At 54.5% G+C, this 17,365-nt stretch overlaps 1 protein-coding gene across 2 annotated transcripts; it reads left to right on the top strand.

The window, feature by feature from the left end:
• The first annotated feature begins 6 nt into the window (after positions 1 to 6).
• Positions 7 to 17,310, top strand: Lztr1 (leucine zipper like transcription regulator 1). Of its 2 annotated transcripts, XM_019207026.1 has the most exons (21): positions 7 to 176; positions 587 to 649; positions 3,617 to 3,673; positions 6,750 to 6,829; positions 7,153 to 7,261; positions 8,406 to 8,489; positions 9,158 to 9,215; positions 10,166 to 10,305; positions 11,271 to 11,472; positions 11,875 to 12,030; positions 12,387 to 12,497; positions 13,028 to 13,120; positions 13,224 to 13,319; positions 13,393 to 13,558; positions 13,782 to 13,951; positions 14,111 to 14,267; positions 15,013 to 15,139; positions 15,227 to 15,376; positions 16,024 to 16,129; positions 16,204 to 16,284; positions 16,492 to 17,310. In XM_019207026.1, exons 3-21 carry the CDS (start codon positions 3,624 to 3,626, stop codon positions 16,606 to 16,608), a joined length of 2,253 nt encoding a protein of 750 aa, XP_019062571.1. In that variant the 5' UTR covers positions 7 to 176; positions 587 to 649; positions 3,617 to 3,623; the 3' UTR covers positions 16,609 to 17,310. The 2 variants fall into 2 exon arrangements, with proteins under 2 accessions (XP_019062571.1, XP_019062570.1); XM_019207025.1 differs by lacking the exons at positions 13,028 to 13,120; positions 13,224 to 13,319 and having other exon boundaries at positions 160 to 176.
• Positions 17,311 to 17,365: the final 55 nt, after the last annotated feature.

Here is a 17,365-nt window from a genome sequence, read left to right as displayed (position 1 = left end):
GGCCCGATCGGGGCCGGGGCCCTGGCAGGTGGGGCGCGCTCCAAGGTAGCTCCGAGCGTGGACTTTGACCACAGCTGTTCAGACAGTGTCGAGTACCTGACGCTCAACTTCGGGCCCTTCGAGACAGTGCATCGCTGGCGGCGCCTCCCGCCCTGCGACGAGTTCGTGGGTGCCCGGTACGGCGGGGTTCGGGGGATCCCGAGGGGACGTGAAGGGCGGGGGAGTGATCTGAGGAGGTTCCAGGGTGGGGGACAAGTTGTGAGGCCCCGGCTAGTGGCCTAGTGTGGGAACTGCTCATAGGCGGGTGGTGTCCAGGCAGAGGAGGCGATTCCATGGAGTCCCAAGGCCCGGCGACCCTGGGCAGGGTCCTAGAGCTGCGGTGTTTCTGAGCCTTCAGCTGGGGTCCCGTGAACTGCGGTGGGTAGTGTCAGGCATACGGACGTACGGGAGGTGCGGTGGAATTTAGGGGATCTTGACAACTGAGAGATGTTGTGCAACTTCTGCGGCAGCCCCCGTGTGTGTACCATTCCTTGGGTGCCAACAAGTTGGGCCCTGACTTCACCGCCTTCTACTCCTTTCTTTCTAGGCGAAGCAAGCACACAGTAGTGGCCTACAAAGACGCCATCTATGTATTTGGAGGCGACAACGGGTGAGTGAATCAAGGTGTTTGGACCAGGTAGGGAGAAGTACTGTGGTCTGATCTGGGACTGTGAAACTTATCTTTCCAGATGTTAGCTAAGCACCCTAAGTCTCAGTTGCCCCATCTGTGAGGCCGCCTATACTAACCTCCCAGGACTTAGGAGAGATTAAATGAGATTCTGTCCTCAAAGTAACTCAGTGCAGCATTCACTGGATCGCATATACTCAGCATATGGAAATATCCCTCTTGTTTTGAGTGAGTTGATATTACCTTGAAAGAAGCATATCGACTTTTACTGCCTGCCCTACTAAGCACTTTTCTTTCCCTACGTTACCCTCTGGGCCTTGTCCACATTCTTCCTTTGCAGCCCAAAGATATGGAGGACGCAGTTTTCTTTATTTTGTGCACTTCTCACTTTTTGTGAGGGTTTTCCTGCATTGCTACAAACTCCTAGCAAATAGCCTTCCTGTCATGACTGTTTTCTGTGGGTAGGCATACCTCCATTCACAAGAACTATCGCCAGAGAAGTCGATTTCCCCGTGCTGAGTGTTTGCACATGACCGAAGCTGCCTACAAATCTTAGCCCTACCTCTCGGCCCAAAGCCCTAGAACCTGCTTTAAAGCCCATGAAAAGTATGTTCACACCAGTCCTGTGGGGCTCTCTAGAGGAGCCAACTTAGGGGTGGTGGGGCATTGAAAACACGACCAGGACCCACAGACTAGGCAATAGGGCCTTCTTGGCCATCATCCCCTGGCATCTAGCCTGTCTCCTCCATTAAGCTCCTTGCCCAGAAGCAGCGAGAGGGATCCATTTACAAATGCAAGTCAGAACATGTTCTTCCTCATCTCTTAAGCTTTGATATATCCCCACCTCTCTCAGTAAAATCCCAAGTCCTCATAATAGTCCACGAGGCCTATATACTTGTTCTTTCTTCATATCTCTGTTCCTCCCGGCCTCTCACTGGCTGGGCACACTGGCTGCTTTGCTGCATTTGGATTGTTCCAAGTGCCCTCCTGCTCAGCTCTTTGCGCTGATTGTTTTCTCCTCCCCACACTTCCTACCTCTCTTGCACTGCACACGGTAAGGCCTTCCCCAACCCACCCTCCTTACTTCTTAACCCTGCACTGTCTCGGAAGCTTAGAGGTGGGCTGTGATAGTCTCCTCTGCCAAGGCCGGGTGTGTGTTCTTTTTGCTCCTGCATCCAACACCTCAATAAAAGTTGAGGGGTAAAGAAGAGATGTCTGCCCACAGATGTTTACTGAAGCCTTCACAAGAATCTCCCAAACCAGAAAAGGCATTGGTGACCACACAGGACAGTGGGTGATAGATAGGGGACCTCAGTCCTCAGATGTATTTGGTAACAGGTAGTTTGTATGACAGAAATGGTTTTGCTAAAGTGTATCAAAAGATTTATGTGCTGGGGAAGCCTCCGTATTACAGATTAGAATGAGAGCTCTCTGGACAAGAGCAACAGTGGGAAGCTGGGTGTGCTAGTGCATGCCTGTCATCCCTCCTGGTACTTAGGCTGAGGCAGGAGGACTGCCACAAGTCCAAGGTCAGTCTGGCCCACACGGCAAGACCCTGTCACAAAACAAAGCAGAACAAAACAAAACAACAACAAAAAATACAAAAAACAAAAAAAGTGTGACTTGGAAGGTGGGAAGGAGAACCATTTAAAAAAAAAAAGGCCAGGGATTTAGCTCAGTGGTTCTGCTGCCTGCCTCACCAGCACAAGGTCCCAAGTTAGATCCTGGTACAAAAGAAAAAAAAAAAAAAAAGCTGATTGGTTAACATTAGGCAACTTTAGGTTACTTTTCCCAAAGGATTAAAACAGAGGGGATTTCCTTACTAACGCAGACTCAGGTAGACTGAACTCCCCTATTTGCAGGAAGAACTGTTTTGGGATTTGCTTCCTTAGACTTTCAGTGTATGAGACATTTGGCTTGAATGACTTCACTTTGATTTGGTCTGAGCTTTTGGGGCCTAGAGCAGAAGCTCACTCGAAACAGTGGCCTCCCATATTTTTGTTTAACAAGTGAGACATAGTATACAAATTGTTCTCAGTCTAGTTGCAATTTTGTAAAGACTGAATACAAATATGGCTTCCTGGGACAGGTGAGTTGGGAGTCATGAATGAGGAAGGGGGAGGATTAGTCAGAACAGCAGCTTCCCAGCTCCTGTCTTGAGGGCTATGTGATCTCAGACACCGCCTTTGACTTCCTAGGCCAGTTCCTTCTCTGTAAAATGGAGTGGGCAGGGAGCACCTTGCTGATGTTTACTGAGAAGGGGGCAGGCACCAGGCACAGGCATGGCCTGACACAGATGCTGGCCTCCAGGTGGTTTGTGCTGTTCCTTCACAGGAGCAAGGGCTAGGTGGTAACGTGCCAGTCCTGCAAGGTAGTACAGTGGCTAGTGGACTTGTTTCCCACTTTATTCTATCTTTAATGCAGTTGGTACATCGCTTTTGCAATCAATAAAGGGAGAACAGGAAGATCAGTGAGAAGCAGCGGGGTCATCCCCGACATAGATATGGGCTGGAACCTAATTGTGGTGGAGCAGCCTCAGAGGAGGAGGATGAGATGCAGAAGTGGGGATTCTAGAGGCTGGGTGACTTGTGAGTGATAAGTCCGGCCTTTGAACCATGTCACGTCTTCATGTCAGCCTTTGAATGGGCTCCTGGGGGCAGTGATTGTGCTTTGCTCCTGACCCCAATGAGGTTGACCTTGCCTGTATGGCAGCCCCAGTGCCCATATCAATTGGGGAGCTTCTTTGGTGGTCACCACTCCTGTCCCTTTAGTCATCAGCAAGTTGCCTGGCTCTAGCCAGGTACCAGGCAGCAGGGAGCCAGCCCAAAGCAGTCCTTCCTGCTGCCCCCTCCCCGGGATGCGCGCAGCGCCCATCTCCAGGGTCCTGGAGTGGCAACACACTGCAGAGCACACCCAGTCACTGCCAACCTCTCGCTGGCTGTCTTTCAGGAAGACGATGCTCAACGACCTTCTGCGATTTGACGTGAAGGATTGCTCCTGGTGCAGGTGGGCAGCCCCTGTGCTCTAGGACCCTGTCCTTTCTCCGGGGACACAGCATCTCTGTGATGGGTCTAGGTGGCCCACAGAGTCGCCTCATCATGAAGAAGCATCAGGGAGGAGATAATCGGAGCCCCTGGGTCTGTGTGCTTTCTTCCGTCTCCTTGGGGTCTGTTCCAGCGGCATCTGTGGTTGATTATTCCGAATCCTGCTAATTAGGGGGATCTGGGTGGTTCAGTTGTAGGTTGCCAGATTCTGCCCGGGAGAGCTCTTCAATCACCAGTCCTCCTCCTGGGCCAGAGGCTGCTATGGATCTGACACAGGGCAAGGGTGGACATTAGTAATGAGTTCTCTCAGAATTGACTCTGCTGCCCAGGGGCTGGTAGCAGCCCTCTTCTCCTCATGGGACCCATCCAGGAGAACCCCACAGGCAGTGGGTCGCAGGTAAACTCCATGATCTCACACAGCAGGCCACCGCCGAGGGAGCAGTGGAGATCCAGGGATCAGGAGATTCTGGGCTTCCTGAGCTCCACCCTCCGCTCACATAGGAACACAGACACAGAGCCCCTTGTGGTACCCCACACTGCGGTCTGTGGCCCATCCCCTTGGTCCCCAGAAGGAGTGGGATCTTACTGTTCCTCTTGAACAGAGGAGGGTGTCAGGGCTCAGGAGATCACGTTACTTCCCAGGACCCTCAGCCAGGAAGGGCAGTTCCACATGATGTCATCCGCCATCTTTCCAGGAGCCCTGGTGGCACTGGGATGGCCGTAGAAGTGGGTATGTCATTTGTCACACACTTGATTTTATAATGCAGCTAACTGTTCCCTATGTTAATTTGTGTATGTGTGTGGGTGTGTGTGTGTAGTTCTGGGGATTGAACACAGTGCCTTGTGTGTGCTAGGCAAGTACTGGACATCTAAGGTTAATTTTAAAAGTCATTTTAAAAACTACAGTTCTTAGTCAAAATTTGCTAAAGTGGCTTGGGGTGGTGACATATGCATGTTTTTTGTTTTTGTTTGTTTTTTTTTTTCCTTTTCTTTTCTTCTTTTTGAGACAGTGACTCACTATGTACTTGAGACTGACCTGGAACTCTCTATGTAGCCCAGGCTGGTCTCAAACTCACAGTGATCCTCCTGCCTCAGCCTCCCGAGTGCTGGGATTAAAGGCGTGTGCCACCACGCCCGGCGTCACGTGCATGTAATCCCAGCATTCTAGGAGGCTGACACAGGGGGAAATTCCAGCCCAGCCTCTGCAGATTACCCAGATTGTCTCAAAATAAAAATACATAGGGAGGGGTTTGGGATTTAGCTCAGTGGTGCCACCACTTGCCTGGCAAGCACAAGGACCTGAGTTACATCCCTGGTACAAAACAAACAAGCAAACAATCAGACACAGGGAGGGGAGAGGGTTTGAGGAGGGGATGAGATAAAATAAAATAAAATTTATTTTTAAAATAACAAAACGAGGGGCTGGGGATTTAGCTCAGTGGTGCAGTCACCTGCCTCACGAGCACAAGGTCCTGAGTTCAATCCCAGGTACCAAAAGAAAAAAAAAAAAAAGTAAAAATAACAAAAGGGTTGGGAATATAGCTCAGTGCAAAAGCTGTGGATTCAACCCCCAGTACTCACCTCAACCCAAAAAAAAGAAAGCTAAAGTAGCCTGCTGGGGGGGGCACTCACCTGTAAGCTCAGTTACTGGGAAGGCTGAGGCAGGAGGAACACAAGTGTAAGGCCAGCCAGAACCACTCAGTGAGACCCTTTCTCCAAATGAAATGTTTTATTTATTTATTTATTTTTTTTTTTTGCAGCACTGGGGATTGAACTCATGACCTTGTGCTTGTGAGGCAGGCACAGTGGCACTGAGCTAAATCCCCAGCCCTTCCAAATGGAATGTTATAAAAGAGCTGAGGGATGTAGCTTAGGGGTAGTGCTTTCTTAGCATGTACCATGGCGTGGGTTCAATCTCCAGTACTGAAAAAAAAGTTTTTTACTCAAGCATTAAACTTGGTCTGGGTATAGAGGTGCATATCTCTAATCCCAGCAGTTCGAAGGCTTCGAGGAAGAATGAGCTTGAGGCCAGCCTGGGCTACATTTCAAAACCCTGTTTTAAGAAAACAAAACAAAACAACAATAACAACAAGCCCTGGAGATGAGCAGCCCTGCAGTAAGAGGTGTAAATGGGTGTTTAGTAAGGAAAATTTAGACACCCCGTGCTGCAGAGTACTGCCCAGCTGCTGAGAATGATCCTACGTAGAGATCTTAGAGTGGTCTGAGGACCTCCTAGTGACATCGTTTGGTGAAAAACCTTCAAAACCTTCCTCTTCTTTTCTTCTTCTTCCTCCTGCTCTTCTCTCCCCCCGCCTCTTCATCCTGTTGTGTAGTCTAGGCTGGCCTTGAGCTCATTATGTAGCCCAGGCCAGCCTCAAACTCACGGCGATCCTCCTGCCTCAGTCTCCTGAGTGCTGGGATTACAGGTGTGCTTCACCACACCTCGCTATTTTGATTCCATTTTAAAAGATTTTCCAGCAGCATAGCTATGCCTAAGGGGTGTGGAGGGAGGACGTCCAGGTGTTCACAGTGGTTTTCTGGCATCAAAATTAAAAATTTTGGTGCTTCTTGTTTTGTTTTTTCCTTATTGGTAATATTTTTAAAGTTTCTATAACAAGAGAGGTCACCTTTGAAATAATAAAAAGAAGCTGGACACCATGGTGTGCACCTGAAATCCCTGAGGTCAGCAGGCCAAGGAGGTGGGATCACTTGAACCCACAAGTTCAAGGCCAGGCTGGGCAGCATAACAAGATCCTGTCTCAAAAAATAACAATATGAGCTTGGTGCGGTGGCAAACACCTATAATCCCAGACACTGGGGAAGCTGAGGGGAGGATCACAAATTCAAGCCCATCCTGGGAAACTTATCAAGACCCTATCTCAGAATAAGATAAAAAGGGCTGGGGACATAGCCCAGTGGTAGAATACTTGCCTAGCAAGGGTTTAGTACTGCAAAAAGGAGAGGAGGGAGGCATGAGGATGTGGGCATGTAGACTTTCTAGCTGACTTCTGCTGACATTATCCCTATGCTTATGCCAGGGCCTTTACCACCGGCACCCCACCAGCCCCCCGCTACCACCACTCGGCTGTCGTCTATGGGAGCAGCATGTTTGTGTTTGGTAAGCAGCCTCCTACCTCTCTCCCCTCTTGGGACCATGGGTGCCTTGACTTCCCACAGCCTCCTCCCAACATGGGTCTTCTCACGTCTTGTGCTTGTCAGGGGCTCTGTCCAGCCCCTCACTGTGTGCACTGGGCTGCCGTGAGTTCCTGGACTGAGAGGAACCCCTTTGCCCTACCTCCCCGAGCTCACGGGGTTGGGGCGTCTGAGCTGGTGCCTCAGGGGTTTGCAGATGGAGCCCTGGTTGGTTGTTGAAATGGGGCCAGATGGTGCCTCGGCTCCCAGGGTGCCGTGGGGGTGACACTTTCCTCTCTCCTCCCCCAGGGGGCTACACCGGCGACATTTATTCCAATTCTAACCTGAAGAATAAAAATGACCTGTTCGAATACAAGTTTGCAACTGGCCAGTGGACGGAGTGGAGGATTGAAGGACGGTGAGGGCCTTCGCCGAGGCCTGTGGGGCCGAGGGGTCTGGGTGGCCGCGGGCCTGAGGCTGGGAGAGGCCTGCAGCACCGCGCGAGTGCGGAGCTAGGAGTGGACCCTGACTCCCAGATGCTCCCAGCTCCAGATTCCCTTCTCTCGGAAGAGACCTGGACGTGCTGCTTCGTGAGGACCTTCGTGGATAGTTTGGTGGCAGCTGGGAGGGGATGCTGTGCTTGTGTGGACATCAGAATGGCTTTTTCTTGAGGGGGTAGGGATTGAACCCAGGGCCTTCCACATGCTAGGCAAACTCCACCATTGCCAACTTTACGTCTAAGTTTCCTTTTTTTTTTTCTTTCTGTTTTCTGGGGACTGGGATTGAGCCCACAGTTTGGACACTGAGCTACATCTCCAGCCATTTTATGTATGTGTGTGTGTGTGTTTATTTATTTTATTTTATTTTTTCCCCATTAAGTTTATTGGTGCCTATAAAGCAAGCAATACAGTCACATTTATCATTGGGATCTTGTACCTTTACACAATGCATCTTGGTTCTCATTTTTTCCCCAGACCCCTGCCCTCCTTTCACCCCCTTCACCTTCCCTATTTACAAAGACTTGGTTTCCATTTTTTCCTTTTTTCACACTTTTTCTTTTCCCTCATGTCCCCTCCCCTCCCCTCCACACTTCCCCTTTAGTCATCTTCTCCCTGTTTCACACTCTCAATTATACCAGTTGAACCTTATTTACACTTTCAGTTTTTCACACCAGAGAAACTGTTCGGTAGTTTATTTTATTTTAAGACAGGATCTTTCTAAGTTACTAAGTTGCCCAAGCTGCAGACTAACTTGCTGTCCTCCTGCCTCAGCCTCCCAGAGTGCTGGGATTATAGCCTGCACCACCATGCCTGCATCTGCATTTTTTATCCAGCTACCATCCAGAGCTCACAAACTCTGCCTCTGCCATGTGAGTTAGGGGTCTCCGCCTCTGGTACCACCACTTGTTCCTGGTACGCCAGCAGTGGCCCTTAGAGCCCCCGTGTAAGGCAGAAGTGGCCCGAGTAACCCGGTTGTGGAGTCCATCTCACCATGTGAGGCTCTGAGCTCCCACCTGACCTGGGTAACCTCTCTCCTCACTCACTTCTTCCTTTGTACTCTAGCTTACCAGTTGCCAGGTCAGCCCATGGGGCCACAGTGTACAGTGACAAGCTATGGATCTTCGCTGGCTATGATGGCAATGCCAGGTAGGTGGTGGCCCAGCCTCTGGATGTACTTGGGTACAGAGCAAGCTTTCCTGGCCCTTGAGGGCTCAGCCTGCAAAAGGCTGGCCTGGTGGATTCGGTGCATTGCTGAATCTGAGCACATGGAGGTGAATCCTCTGAGTGGATCCCCCAGCTAATCCTGTAGCCTCATGAAGTACTTGGAACCACAGGGAAGAGGAATGCTGCAGGGCCCAGGAAGTGGGCAGGGAACAGTGTGTCGGGGCTCAGACCCAGCCCTTGCTTTCCTCCTGTGTCAAAGATGTTTTTTCCTTATTTTAGAAAATTCATCTCCCTGTATTTTTCTGGTTACAAAAGTAGCATGTGGTTATTACAATTTTAGCATTACCGAAACTCCTAGTAATGCAGTGGTAACGGTTTCTATACTATCCATGGCCCCTTCCCATCTTGGGGGACAGCTCTGTAACGAGCTGGCCCTGCCCCTTGGCCTCAGATATTGTGCACGAGCCTACTCTTTCCTATGTGGGCTGGATAGGGGACTAGTACAGCTGGCATTTGGTGCACTGAGACCTCGTGGCTGCACAACGGTCTCCTCACTCACATGGCGGACTGTTCTTCCCTGCAGACACCTGCCTTGGCCAGGTGCAGGCCAGGTCCACCCAGAACACCCTGACCCCTCTGTCCTAATGCAGGTTGAATGACATGTGGACAATTGGCCTCCAGGACCGGGAGCTCACATGCTGGGAGGAGGTGAGAGGCACAGGAGACTGGGTGCTAGGGGAGGGGCACCGAGAGGCAGGGCAGGGTGGTGGCGGAGTCTTTCTTCCCCCTCATCGGAGCGTGTCCTCACTCTCCTCTCTGACCTGCCCGGCCCACAGCCAGTTCTCGCCGAGGTTGTACAATGACTAAAGATTCCAAGCCCTGGGGCTGTAGATGCAGCTCAGTGGTAGAGTGCTTGCTCAAGCGCAAAGCCCTGGGCTCCACCCTAGCGCTGCGTGCCCTGGGCGCACAGACTGAGCCCTGGGTGTTCGCAGTGCCGCATGGGACTAATATGCTTTCCGTCAAATCTACCATTATTTAGACATACCAAGGGCCGCCTGCTGTTCGGTGTCCTGCTTCTGGAGTTTCCTACTCTTGTAGAAATTAGGCCCTGATTATTGATTGATTGGATTGATTGGTTGTGACAGGGTCTCATAGGCTGGCCTTCAATGAACTGTGTAGCCCAGGCTGGCCTCAAACTCACAGCAGTCCTGCCTCAGCCTCCCAAGTGCGTCACTACACCTGGAAGTCCTTGATGATTTAACTCTCGTGATTTTGATCCCAGCTGGTCAAAAGTGAGCCCACATAAGTGGATGAGATAGGGCTATAAACTGTTTGGCCAAAAAAATTAACGCTATGTACCCTTGTTCACAAAAGAAATTTCAAAAATAAAAATTCCACCTCTGAGTGTATAGAAATATGAATCCATCTGGGCATGGTAGTACATGCCTGTAATCCCAGCACTCTGGGAGGCTGAGGCAGGAGGGTCACCAATGGGAGCCCAACATGGGAAACCCAGCATCTTAGTGAGACCCTGTCTCAAAAAATAAAAAAAGGGCTCGGCATGTAGCTCAGTGTGAATCCCCTGGATTTACTCCCCGGAAACACACACAGAGGTCCTGTGAGAGCCCTGTGCTGAGCTGCTCTTACCCCTATCCCAGGTGGCCCAGAGTGGTGAGATCCCACCGTCTTGCTGCAACTTCCCTGTGGCTGTGTGCCGGGACAAGATGTTTGTGTTCTCAGGGCAGAGTGGAGCCAAGATAACCAACAACCTCTTCCAGTTTGAGTTTAAGGACAAGATGTGAGTACCCTGGCCAGGGAGGGGCACAGTGAAGGCCTGTGCATGCACACAGTAGCCATGACAGCCCATCTTTCTAAGCTCCTACACAGAGCAAGAACATTCAATCTAGAGCAGGCCCCTCAGGGTTTGGCTGCAGCTCAGCAAAGATGGCCCTGGCCAGGGTCCCTAGTTGGCCCTCTTTCTGAGGGCACAGGACATGCACTGCTTATGGTGAGTGTCACCCCTAGCGAATATGGCCGGTACAGATCTCTTGATGGCAGAAGATGACAGAGGCACACAGGCCCTCTCCAATCATGGCTGCTGGCTGCCTTTAACTCCTGTGCTCGGACTGGCCTCTGACCCTGGAGTGAATGCAGAAGAGGGACAAGGGCTTTGGAGGGGGTTCACGCATCCCTACAGTAGGTCGGGGATGCATGGGAGGAGGACCAAGCATCCGGGACAGCGGGAGCCTTGTTGGGTGATGAACAGATAGCATAGCAAGGTTCTGTTTCTGTCCTTCAACTAACTTAGCACAAGAGGGGCTTTCTTGGAAGGCGCTGGGAAGCCCTTGGAGGGTGGAAGGTGAAAGGTGCTGTAGGAGCAACTGGCGCCCAGGCAGTTCCCAGCTGGGCTCTCAGCTGCCTGGGTGGCATAATTGCAGCAACCTGCAGTCACCGCGTGTCTGCACAACTGCATTTCCCCAGAGGAAGTGGACTGCCCAGAGGCCAGAGGCTACCCTTCCCACGCTGTCACCGGTGTCTGGGTGAACAGTAGGGCTCGGGCTGCCCCCTGGTGGACTGCATGGAGCCAGGCATGGCTAGTGCCACAGCTCAACTTGGCAAGGGACACTGGGCGTACGTACTCGGGCGTTCCCTTTGGTCCCTCACCTGGTTACCGGAGGGTCACAGGGGCACTTCACAGGGTTACCTGTTGTGTGGAGACCACAGTGCTCGCCCTGGCTCTAGTTCACTGTCATGTGTCCCCAGGTGGACACGCATCCCCACCGAGCACTTGCTCCGGGGCTCCCCGCCACCCCCCCAGAGGCGCTACGGTCACACCATGGTGGCCTTCGATCGCCACCTCTATGTGTTCGGGGGTGCAGCTGACAACACATTGCCTAATGAGCTGCATTGCTATGATGTGGACTTCCAGACCTGGGAGGTTGTCCAGCCCAGCTCCGACAGTGAGGTGAGTGTTGTCAGGTGTGAGGTGGGAATCCCAGGGGCTCTTACTTCACCAGCTACACGCCAATGGCTCCCTCTCTGGGCCTTCCAGGGCTCCCAACAGCCAAGAGGAGCAAGGCCAGGATGCACAGGCTCTCGGCCCTGGATGCCCGGGCCCCTGGCCCTCTAGCTCCTTCTTCCTACAGCCTGCAGGTTTGCAGTGATCTGTGTCCCATTCTATCCACTGTGCTGTTGTCCTGCAACCCCCCTGGGCAGCCCTCTGAGGTCTCTGGCCACGGTCCCCCTTTGCAGCCTTAGTTCTGTAGCTCTTCCCTCCTCCTCAACCCACAACACTGGCAGGGATGAAGGCCTCTCGGTCTGCCCAGCCCTGTTAACTTGTCACACTCCTGCATGTCTTCCCCACCAGGTCGGTGGGGCTGAGGTGCCCGAGCGAGCTTCCACTTCTGAGGAGGCACCCAGTCTGACCTCTGAGGAGCGGGCTGGCTTTAAGAAGTCCCGAGATGTATTCGGCCTGGACTTCGGTAGCACCTCAGCCAAGCAGCCCACTCAGCCGGCCTCAGAGGTAAGGGGCAGGGACCCTCCTTAAGGCTTCCTTACCCGGAAGCACCCCATAGCCACCCCCTGAAGGAAAGCCCATGATCAGCCCCTTTCACAGATGGGGAGAAATGAGGCCCTGAAAATGCTTGCTCATGGTCACCTAGCAAAAGAGGCACAGGCCCCAGAGACCGCACCCTGTTGCACTCACTCATGTGGCCCTGGCTCCACCTGTGACTGTAGCTGCACCCAAAAGACCTCTCCCCTCAGGGACTGGGCTCTGTGGTCCCTCCATGGCCATGTCCTTATCCTGGCCATGAGCAGCTTCACTGTGGGAGACCTTGCCCTACCCAGTCTCCCCCGCCCACTTGTCTCCCTCCCCAGCTGCCCAGCGGGAGGCTGTTCCACGCGGCCGCTGTCATCTCCGATGCCATGTACATCTTCGGGGGCACCGTGGACAACAACATCCGGAGTGGGGAGATGTACAGGTTCCAGGTGTGTGGTGGTGAGCTTGTCGAAGAGTGCCTGTTGGTGAGCCTGGGACGGAAGCTTCCTGGGGAGTGTGGTGGTGGGTGGGAGACAAGGTTGAGGGCGGGCTGAGTCGACACTTAGGAGTCGGGCACCCTCAGTGCAGCGTGGGGAGCCGTGGGGGGCTCACAGCAGAGTTGGGGGAGAGAGTGAGCCAAAGCGGATGTGACAGTGGCTTCCCTCGGCAGCTCCTTTCCAGGCCTGGAGGAGCACGGGGTCAGTCACAGCCCGTGGGGACAGTGGGTCAGGGTCAACTCCTTGGAAGAGGTGGGGATCCCTGGTAGGACCAGTCGGAGTACCTGGCTCCAGGTGTAGAATGAAGACGTCGCGGCTCCACCAAAGCGCAAGGGTTCAGCCGAAGGCAAGCAGAGCAGTGGGAGTCCCCAGCTGGTGTGAGCTGGGCACGGGTACAGCCGTCAAGGCCCCGAGCAGGCAGCGCTTGCAGGGAGGGAGGTGGCCGGGGCTGGCCTGCGTGGGACACGGGTTTCCCTCCACAGTTCTCCTGTTACCCCAAGTGCACACTGCATGAGGACTACGGGCGGCTGTGGGAGAGCCGCCAGTTCTGTGATGTAGAGTTCGTGCTGGGTGAGGTGAGGGCCTTCCTCACGCCCAGCCCATCCCTACTGCTACCTGGCCTCCATCCCCTCGGGCGAGGGGCTAGTGCCCTTTACCTACACGTTGTTCTTTGTGCAGAAGGAGGAGTGTGTACAGGGCCACGTGGCCATTGTCACTGCGCGGAGCCGCTGGCTCTGCAGGAAGATCGTGCAGGCACGGGACCGGCTGGCCCAGGTGAGGTCCCCCGACTGGGCAGCTGTGTCCATTGTCCCTGGGGTGCCCTTGAGCTCTCTTCTTCTCCCCATAGAAGCTGGAGGAGGAGGCGGCCCCAGCTCCCAGGGAAGCCTCTGGTGCTGCTGTGAGTGGGACGAGGCCTCCCCTGCTGCGTGTGGCCATTCGGGAGGCTGAGGCCAGGCCCTTTGAGGTGCTCATGCAGTTCCTCTACACCGACAAGATTAAATACCCTCGGAAAGGTGCGGGCACACGGGGACAGGGCCGGGGGTGGGCAGCAGGGCCAAGACGTGGATGCCGCTAGGCCTGCCTTACAGATGGGCCTCCTGAGGCTTAGAGGTCCTTGATCCCCTGTGATCACAGCCACCATATGGTCCAGAACCATACGCATCTATAGAGTGGTCCTGGGCCCCACTCCAGGCCCTTGTCTCCTGGATCCCTGAGACTCAGGGCTCTTGGGTGCAGGCCATGTGGAGGACGTGCTGCTCATCATGGATGTGTACAAGTTGGCGCTGAGCTTCCAGCTGTGCCGCCTGGAGCAGCTGTGTCGGCAGTACATCGAGGCCTCTGTGGACCTGCAGAACGTGCTGGTTGTGTGCGAGAGTGCCGCCAGGCTGCAGCTGGGCCAGCTCAAGGTGCGGGCCAGCGTTGACGCTGCAGCTGGGAGCACCTGACATCTTGGGACTTGGGGGGCCGTGCTCAAGCCGGGTGCCCACTCTGCTCCCCTGCAAGCCTCTCGTCCATCCCCGACTGTGGCCTGACCCTGCTTGCCTGCCCGGGCCTGTCTGTCCCAGGAACACTGCCTGAACTTCGTGGTGAAGGAGTCCCACTTCAACCAGGTGATCATGATGAAGGAGTTCGAGCGCCTCTCCTCCCCACTGATCGTGGAGATTGTGAGGCGGAAGCAGCAGCCCCCTCCTCGTACCCACTCTGACCAGCCTGTGGACATTGGTAGGAAACCCTGTTCCTCTGAGCCGAGAGTGGGAGGGACGGTGTTCAACGTGGGAGCCACAGAGGATTAGCCAGGCCCTTGGGGGCAGGGGTTGCCCTGTGCTCCTGGGCCCAGGGACAGGGATGGATAGAGACAGGAAGACTTCCTCAGGGACCCCTAACCCACAGAACTTTCCACAGCAGGCGGTGAGGTGCTTGGATCCCCTGAGCCCATTTCTGAGGATGGACATGGGCACATCTTTCTGGATGGGCATCAGATCTGATGTTTTGGGATCAATGATAAGCTGCTGAATTTCTCTCAGGGACAGTGAGGATGTCCTGTCTTCTGTTGCCTTCTTGTCCTGTTTGGAAAGGACACCACAGGCTCTTTCATTCACCCACCTCTCCTTGGGGCCTGTGATGACCCCATTTTGTGACATCTGGAGACACCACAGGCCACACAGTGGGTCCACAGGGAACCCCAGCGTGAGGGCTAGAAGGAGGGCAGTGGGTAGAATAGTAGACATTGGGGGCAGCAGTCCTGAGGGCCATGTAGGGACTGGTGCTCCAGGTGGCCTGGGGCGCTGAAGGGAGAAACAGGACAGGTGGCACCACTGTCCCAGGGAACCCTTGCATGGCAATGATGTGGGCAGATGTGCAGAGAGGGCAGTGCCTTTGGGGTCTCAAGGCCACGAAGCAGCCCCTTTGCTCAGGGTCTGCTGGGGAAGGTGGGAGGCACTTGCTTAGGCTCCCTCCACACCCCCAGGCACATCTCTGATCCAGGACATGAAGGCATACCTGGAAGGTGCAGGTTCAGAATTCTGTGACATCACACTGCTGCTGGATGGGCACCCAAGGCCAGCCCACAAGGCTATCCTGGCCGCCCGCTCTAGGTGGGTTGAAGGCCTGTGTGGGAGGGCAGGGCTCAAATGGTGGCTTCCTTCTGCTCAGAAGTAGCCGTCTGCCACTCTTGTCTGCAGCTACTTTGAAGCCATGTTCCGGTCCTTCATGCCTGAGGATGGGCAGGTGAACATCTCCATCGGGGAGATGGTGCCCAGCAGGCAGGCTTTCCAGTCTATGCTGCGCTACATCTACTATGGCGAGGTCAACATGCCCCCTGAGGACTCCCTGTATCCTCACACCTTGAGGGTGGCCAATCTGGCCCCAGACTCTGCCGCTCAACTAGGGACAGGAGGGGACCATCCTCCGTGGTGAATGAAGGCCGCAGGGCCAGCATCACTTCGGGTTCACCACTGAGGGATCACAGTCTGCCCCTCAAGATGGTTGTGGTGCCTGGCTGCCCTATTTTGGTCTGGTAATCTTGGCCCAGCATCTTATTCTGAAGAACTTCCCAGTGCCCGGGACTGTCTGGTGTTCTCCAAAGGCTCTAAAGCGTGTGGGCAGCTGGCAGGGATCTGTCAGCAGCCAGAAGGGATGGGTGGTTCCTGACCCTCACAGCTACGGAATGGGGTCAGTCATTGCTCTAGTGACAGGAGAGCCGACGGATGTGGCCTTACTCCTCATGGTTCACTTCAGCAGGGTTCGATGGTGAGGCGCCACGGAGAAGTTCTGCCGATGTGCTATGGGAACGAGGGGGTTTGTGATTTTCTTTGGCTTTGGAATGGAGCTTTTCAGCCTCTGTGTGGTTCAGAAAGTAGAGACCGACCCGGTGTCTTGGCATGGCTCCCTGCAACACGCTCCCAGGGGCGGGCGGGGAAGGGGCAGACAGAAGGGCAGTCGGGCTTCCTTTGGCCATAGGCTCCTTGACGACCCCCAGCTACCTATTTGCAGCCCCCTACTACTACGGCTTCTATAACAACAGGCTGCAGGCGTACTGCAAGCAGAATCTGGAGATGAACGTGACTGTGCAGAACGTACTGCAGGTAGTGCCGGTGGCGCTGGCGGTCAGCCTTCCGCGGAGGGTGGGCAGGGTGCCTCAAAGTCCCGGCCATTGCAGATCCTGGAAGCGGCGGACAAGACGCAGGCACTGGACATGAAGCGGCACTGCCTGCACATCATTGTGCACCAGTTTACCAAGGTCAGGCCGCCAGCCCCAGTGCTTAGGGCCCCAGCTCGGCCTGTCGGGAACTGTGGGAGGATGGGAGCCAGGGGTCCTGGGCTGGGCCAAGCTAAGCCTCTCATCCGCTGGTCCCTGCTAACCTTCATCCTCAGAGCCAGCCCGAGTCCCATTCCAGAGGACTAAGCCGACACCCTAGCTCTTATGTGGATCTGTTTCATTGTGCAGGTCTCCAAGCTGCCCACGCTCCGGTTGCTGAGCCAGCAGCTGCTGCTGGACATCATAGACTCCTTGGCCTCCCACATATCCGACAAGCAGTGTGCAGAGCTGGGCGCTGACATCTAGGGCCTCCTCAGATCCCACCAGCATGGAGCACGATGCTGTCTGTCTCCGTGGCCCACTGCAAAGACTGCCCTGTCCACACCCCTGCCTACAGGGGTCACACCTGTGGGACCCAAAGGCCAGCATTACTCAGAGCCTCTGAAGGGAGCTGGGGATGGGTGGGTGCGGGGACCAAACACCTCATTTCATTGAGGACACAGGTTCCACGGGGGTGGAGAGTAAAGCCACCTCTCTCCTCTTCCTGCTCAGGAAGCCACGGCTTAGTGGTTAAGACATCAGAGGAGACGCACCCTGACCGTTATTCCGAAGTGCGGAGTGTGGTGCAGGAGGGTCAGCCTGGATCCCGGGGACTGGGTGTGTTGGGGGGAAGGGGCGTGGCGGTCCACCTAGGCTACACCCCACGCCCACCCTGTCACCAGTCTGTTCTGAGCCCCTACTCCCAGCAGGAGCTTATGAACGGGGACCAGTGACGTACATCTGGTCTGCCCTGAAGATGAATTCTGGAGCAATGAGCCTGACGGCCACCGCCAGCACACAGGGCAGTCAACCTGGGCTGTGCCTATTTTGGCTGTGCCTGGCTTCCAGAGGGGCTGCATGCTCCCAGCCCACCCACATGCGTATCCGGGCCAGAGAGAGGTCAGGAGAAAGGCCCAAGTATTCACTGTCGTAGATATGCCTCCATTAAAGCCACAGCAATGCTACCTACATATGCCTCACTGGCAGTCTCCACATCCGGCCTCTGCCTGCCTGCCTGCAGTGG

Source organism: Fukomys damarensis, unplaced genomic scaffold, assembly GCF_012274545.1.
Source record: "Fukomys damarensis isolate Sample0158 unplaced genomic scaffold, DMR_v1.0_HiC HiC_scaffold_34, whole genome shotgun sequence".
Taxonomy (NCBI): domain Eukaryota; kingdom Metazoa; phylum Chordata; class Mammalia; order Rodentia; family Bathyergidae; genus Fukomys; species Fukomys damarensis.
The sequence above is the reverse complement of the archived record's forward strand: the minus strand, read 5'-3'. Positions and strand labels throughout refer to the sequence as shown.

Excerpts from the sequence above, each read along its gene's own strand:
- Lztr1 (XM_019207026.1), top strand. The coding sequence starts at position 3,624 with ATGCTCAACGACCTTCTGCGATTTGACGTGAAGGATTGCTCCTGGTGC. Across the intron at positions 12,498-13,027 it reads GGGAGATGTACAGGTTCCAG|TTCTCCTGTTACCCCAAGTG; the intron begins GTGTGTGGTGGT and ends TTCCCTCCACAG. Across the intron at positions 14,268-15,012 it reads TGACCAGCCTGTGGACATTG|GCACATCTCTGATCCAGGAC; the intron begins GTAGGAAACCCT and ends CCACACCCCCAG.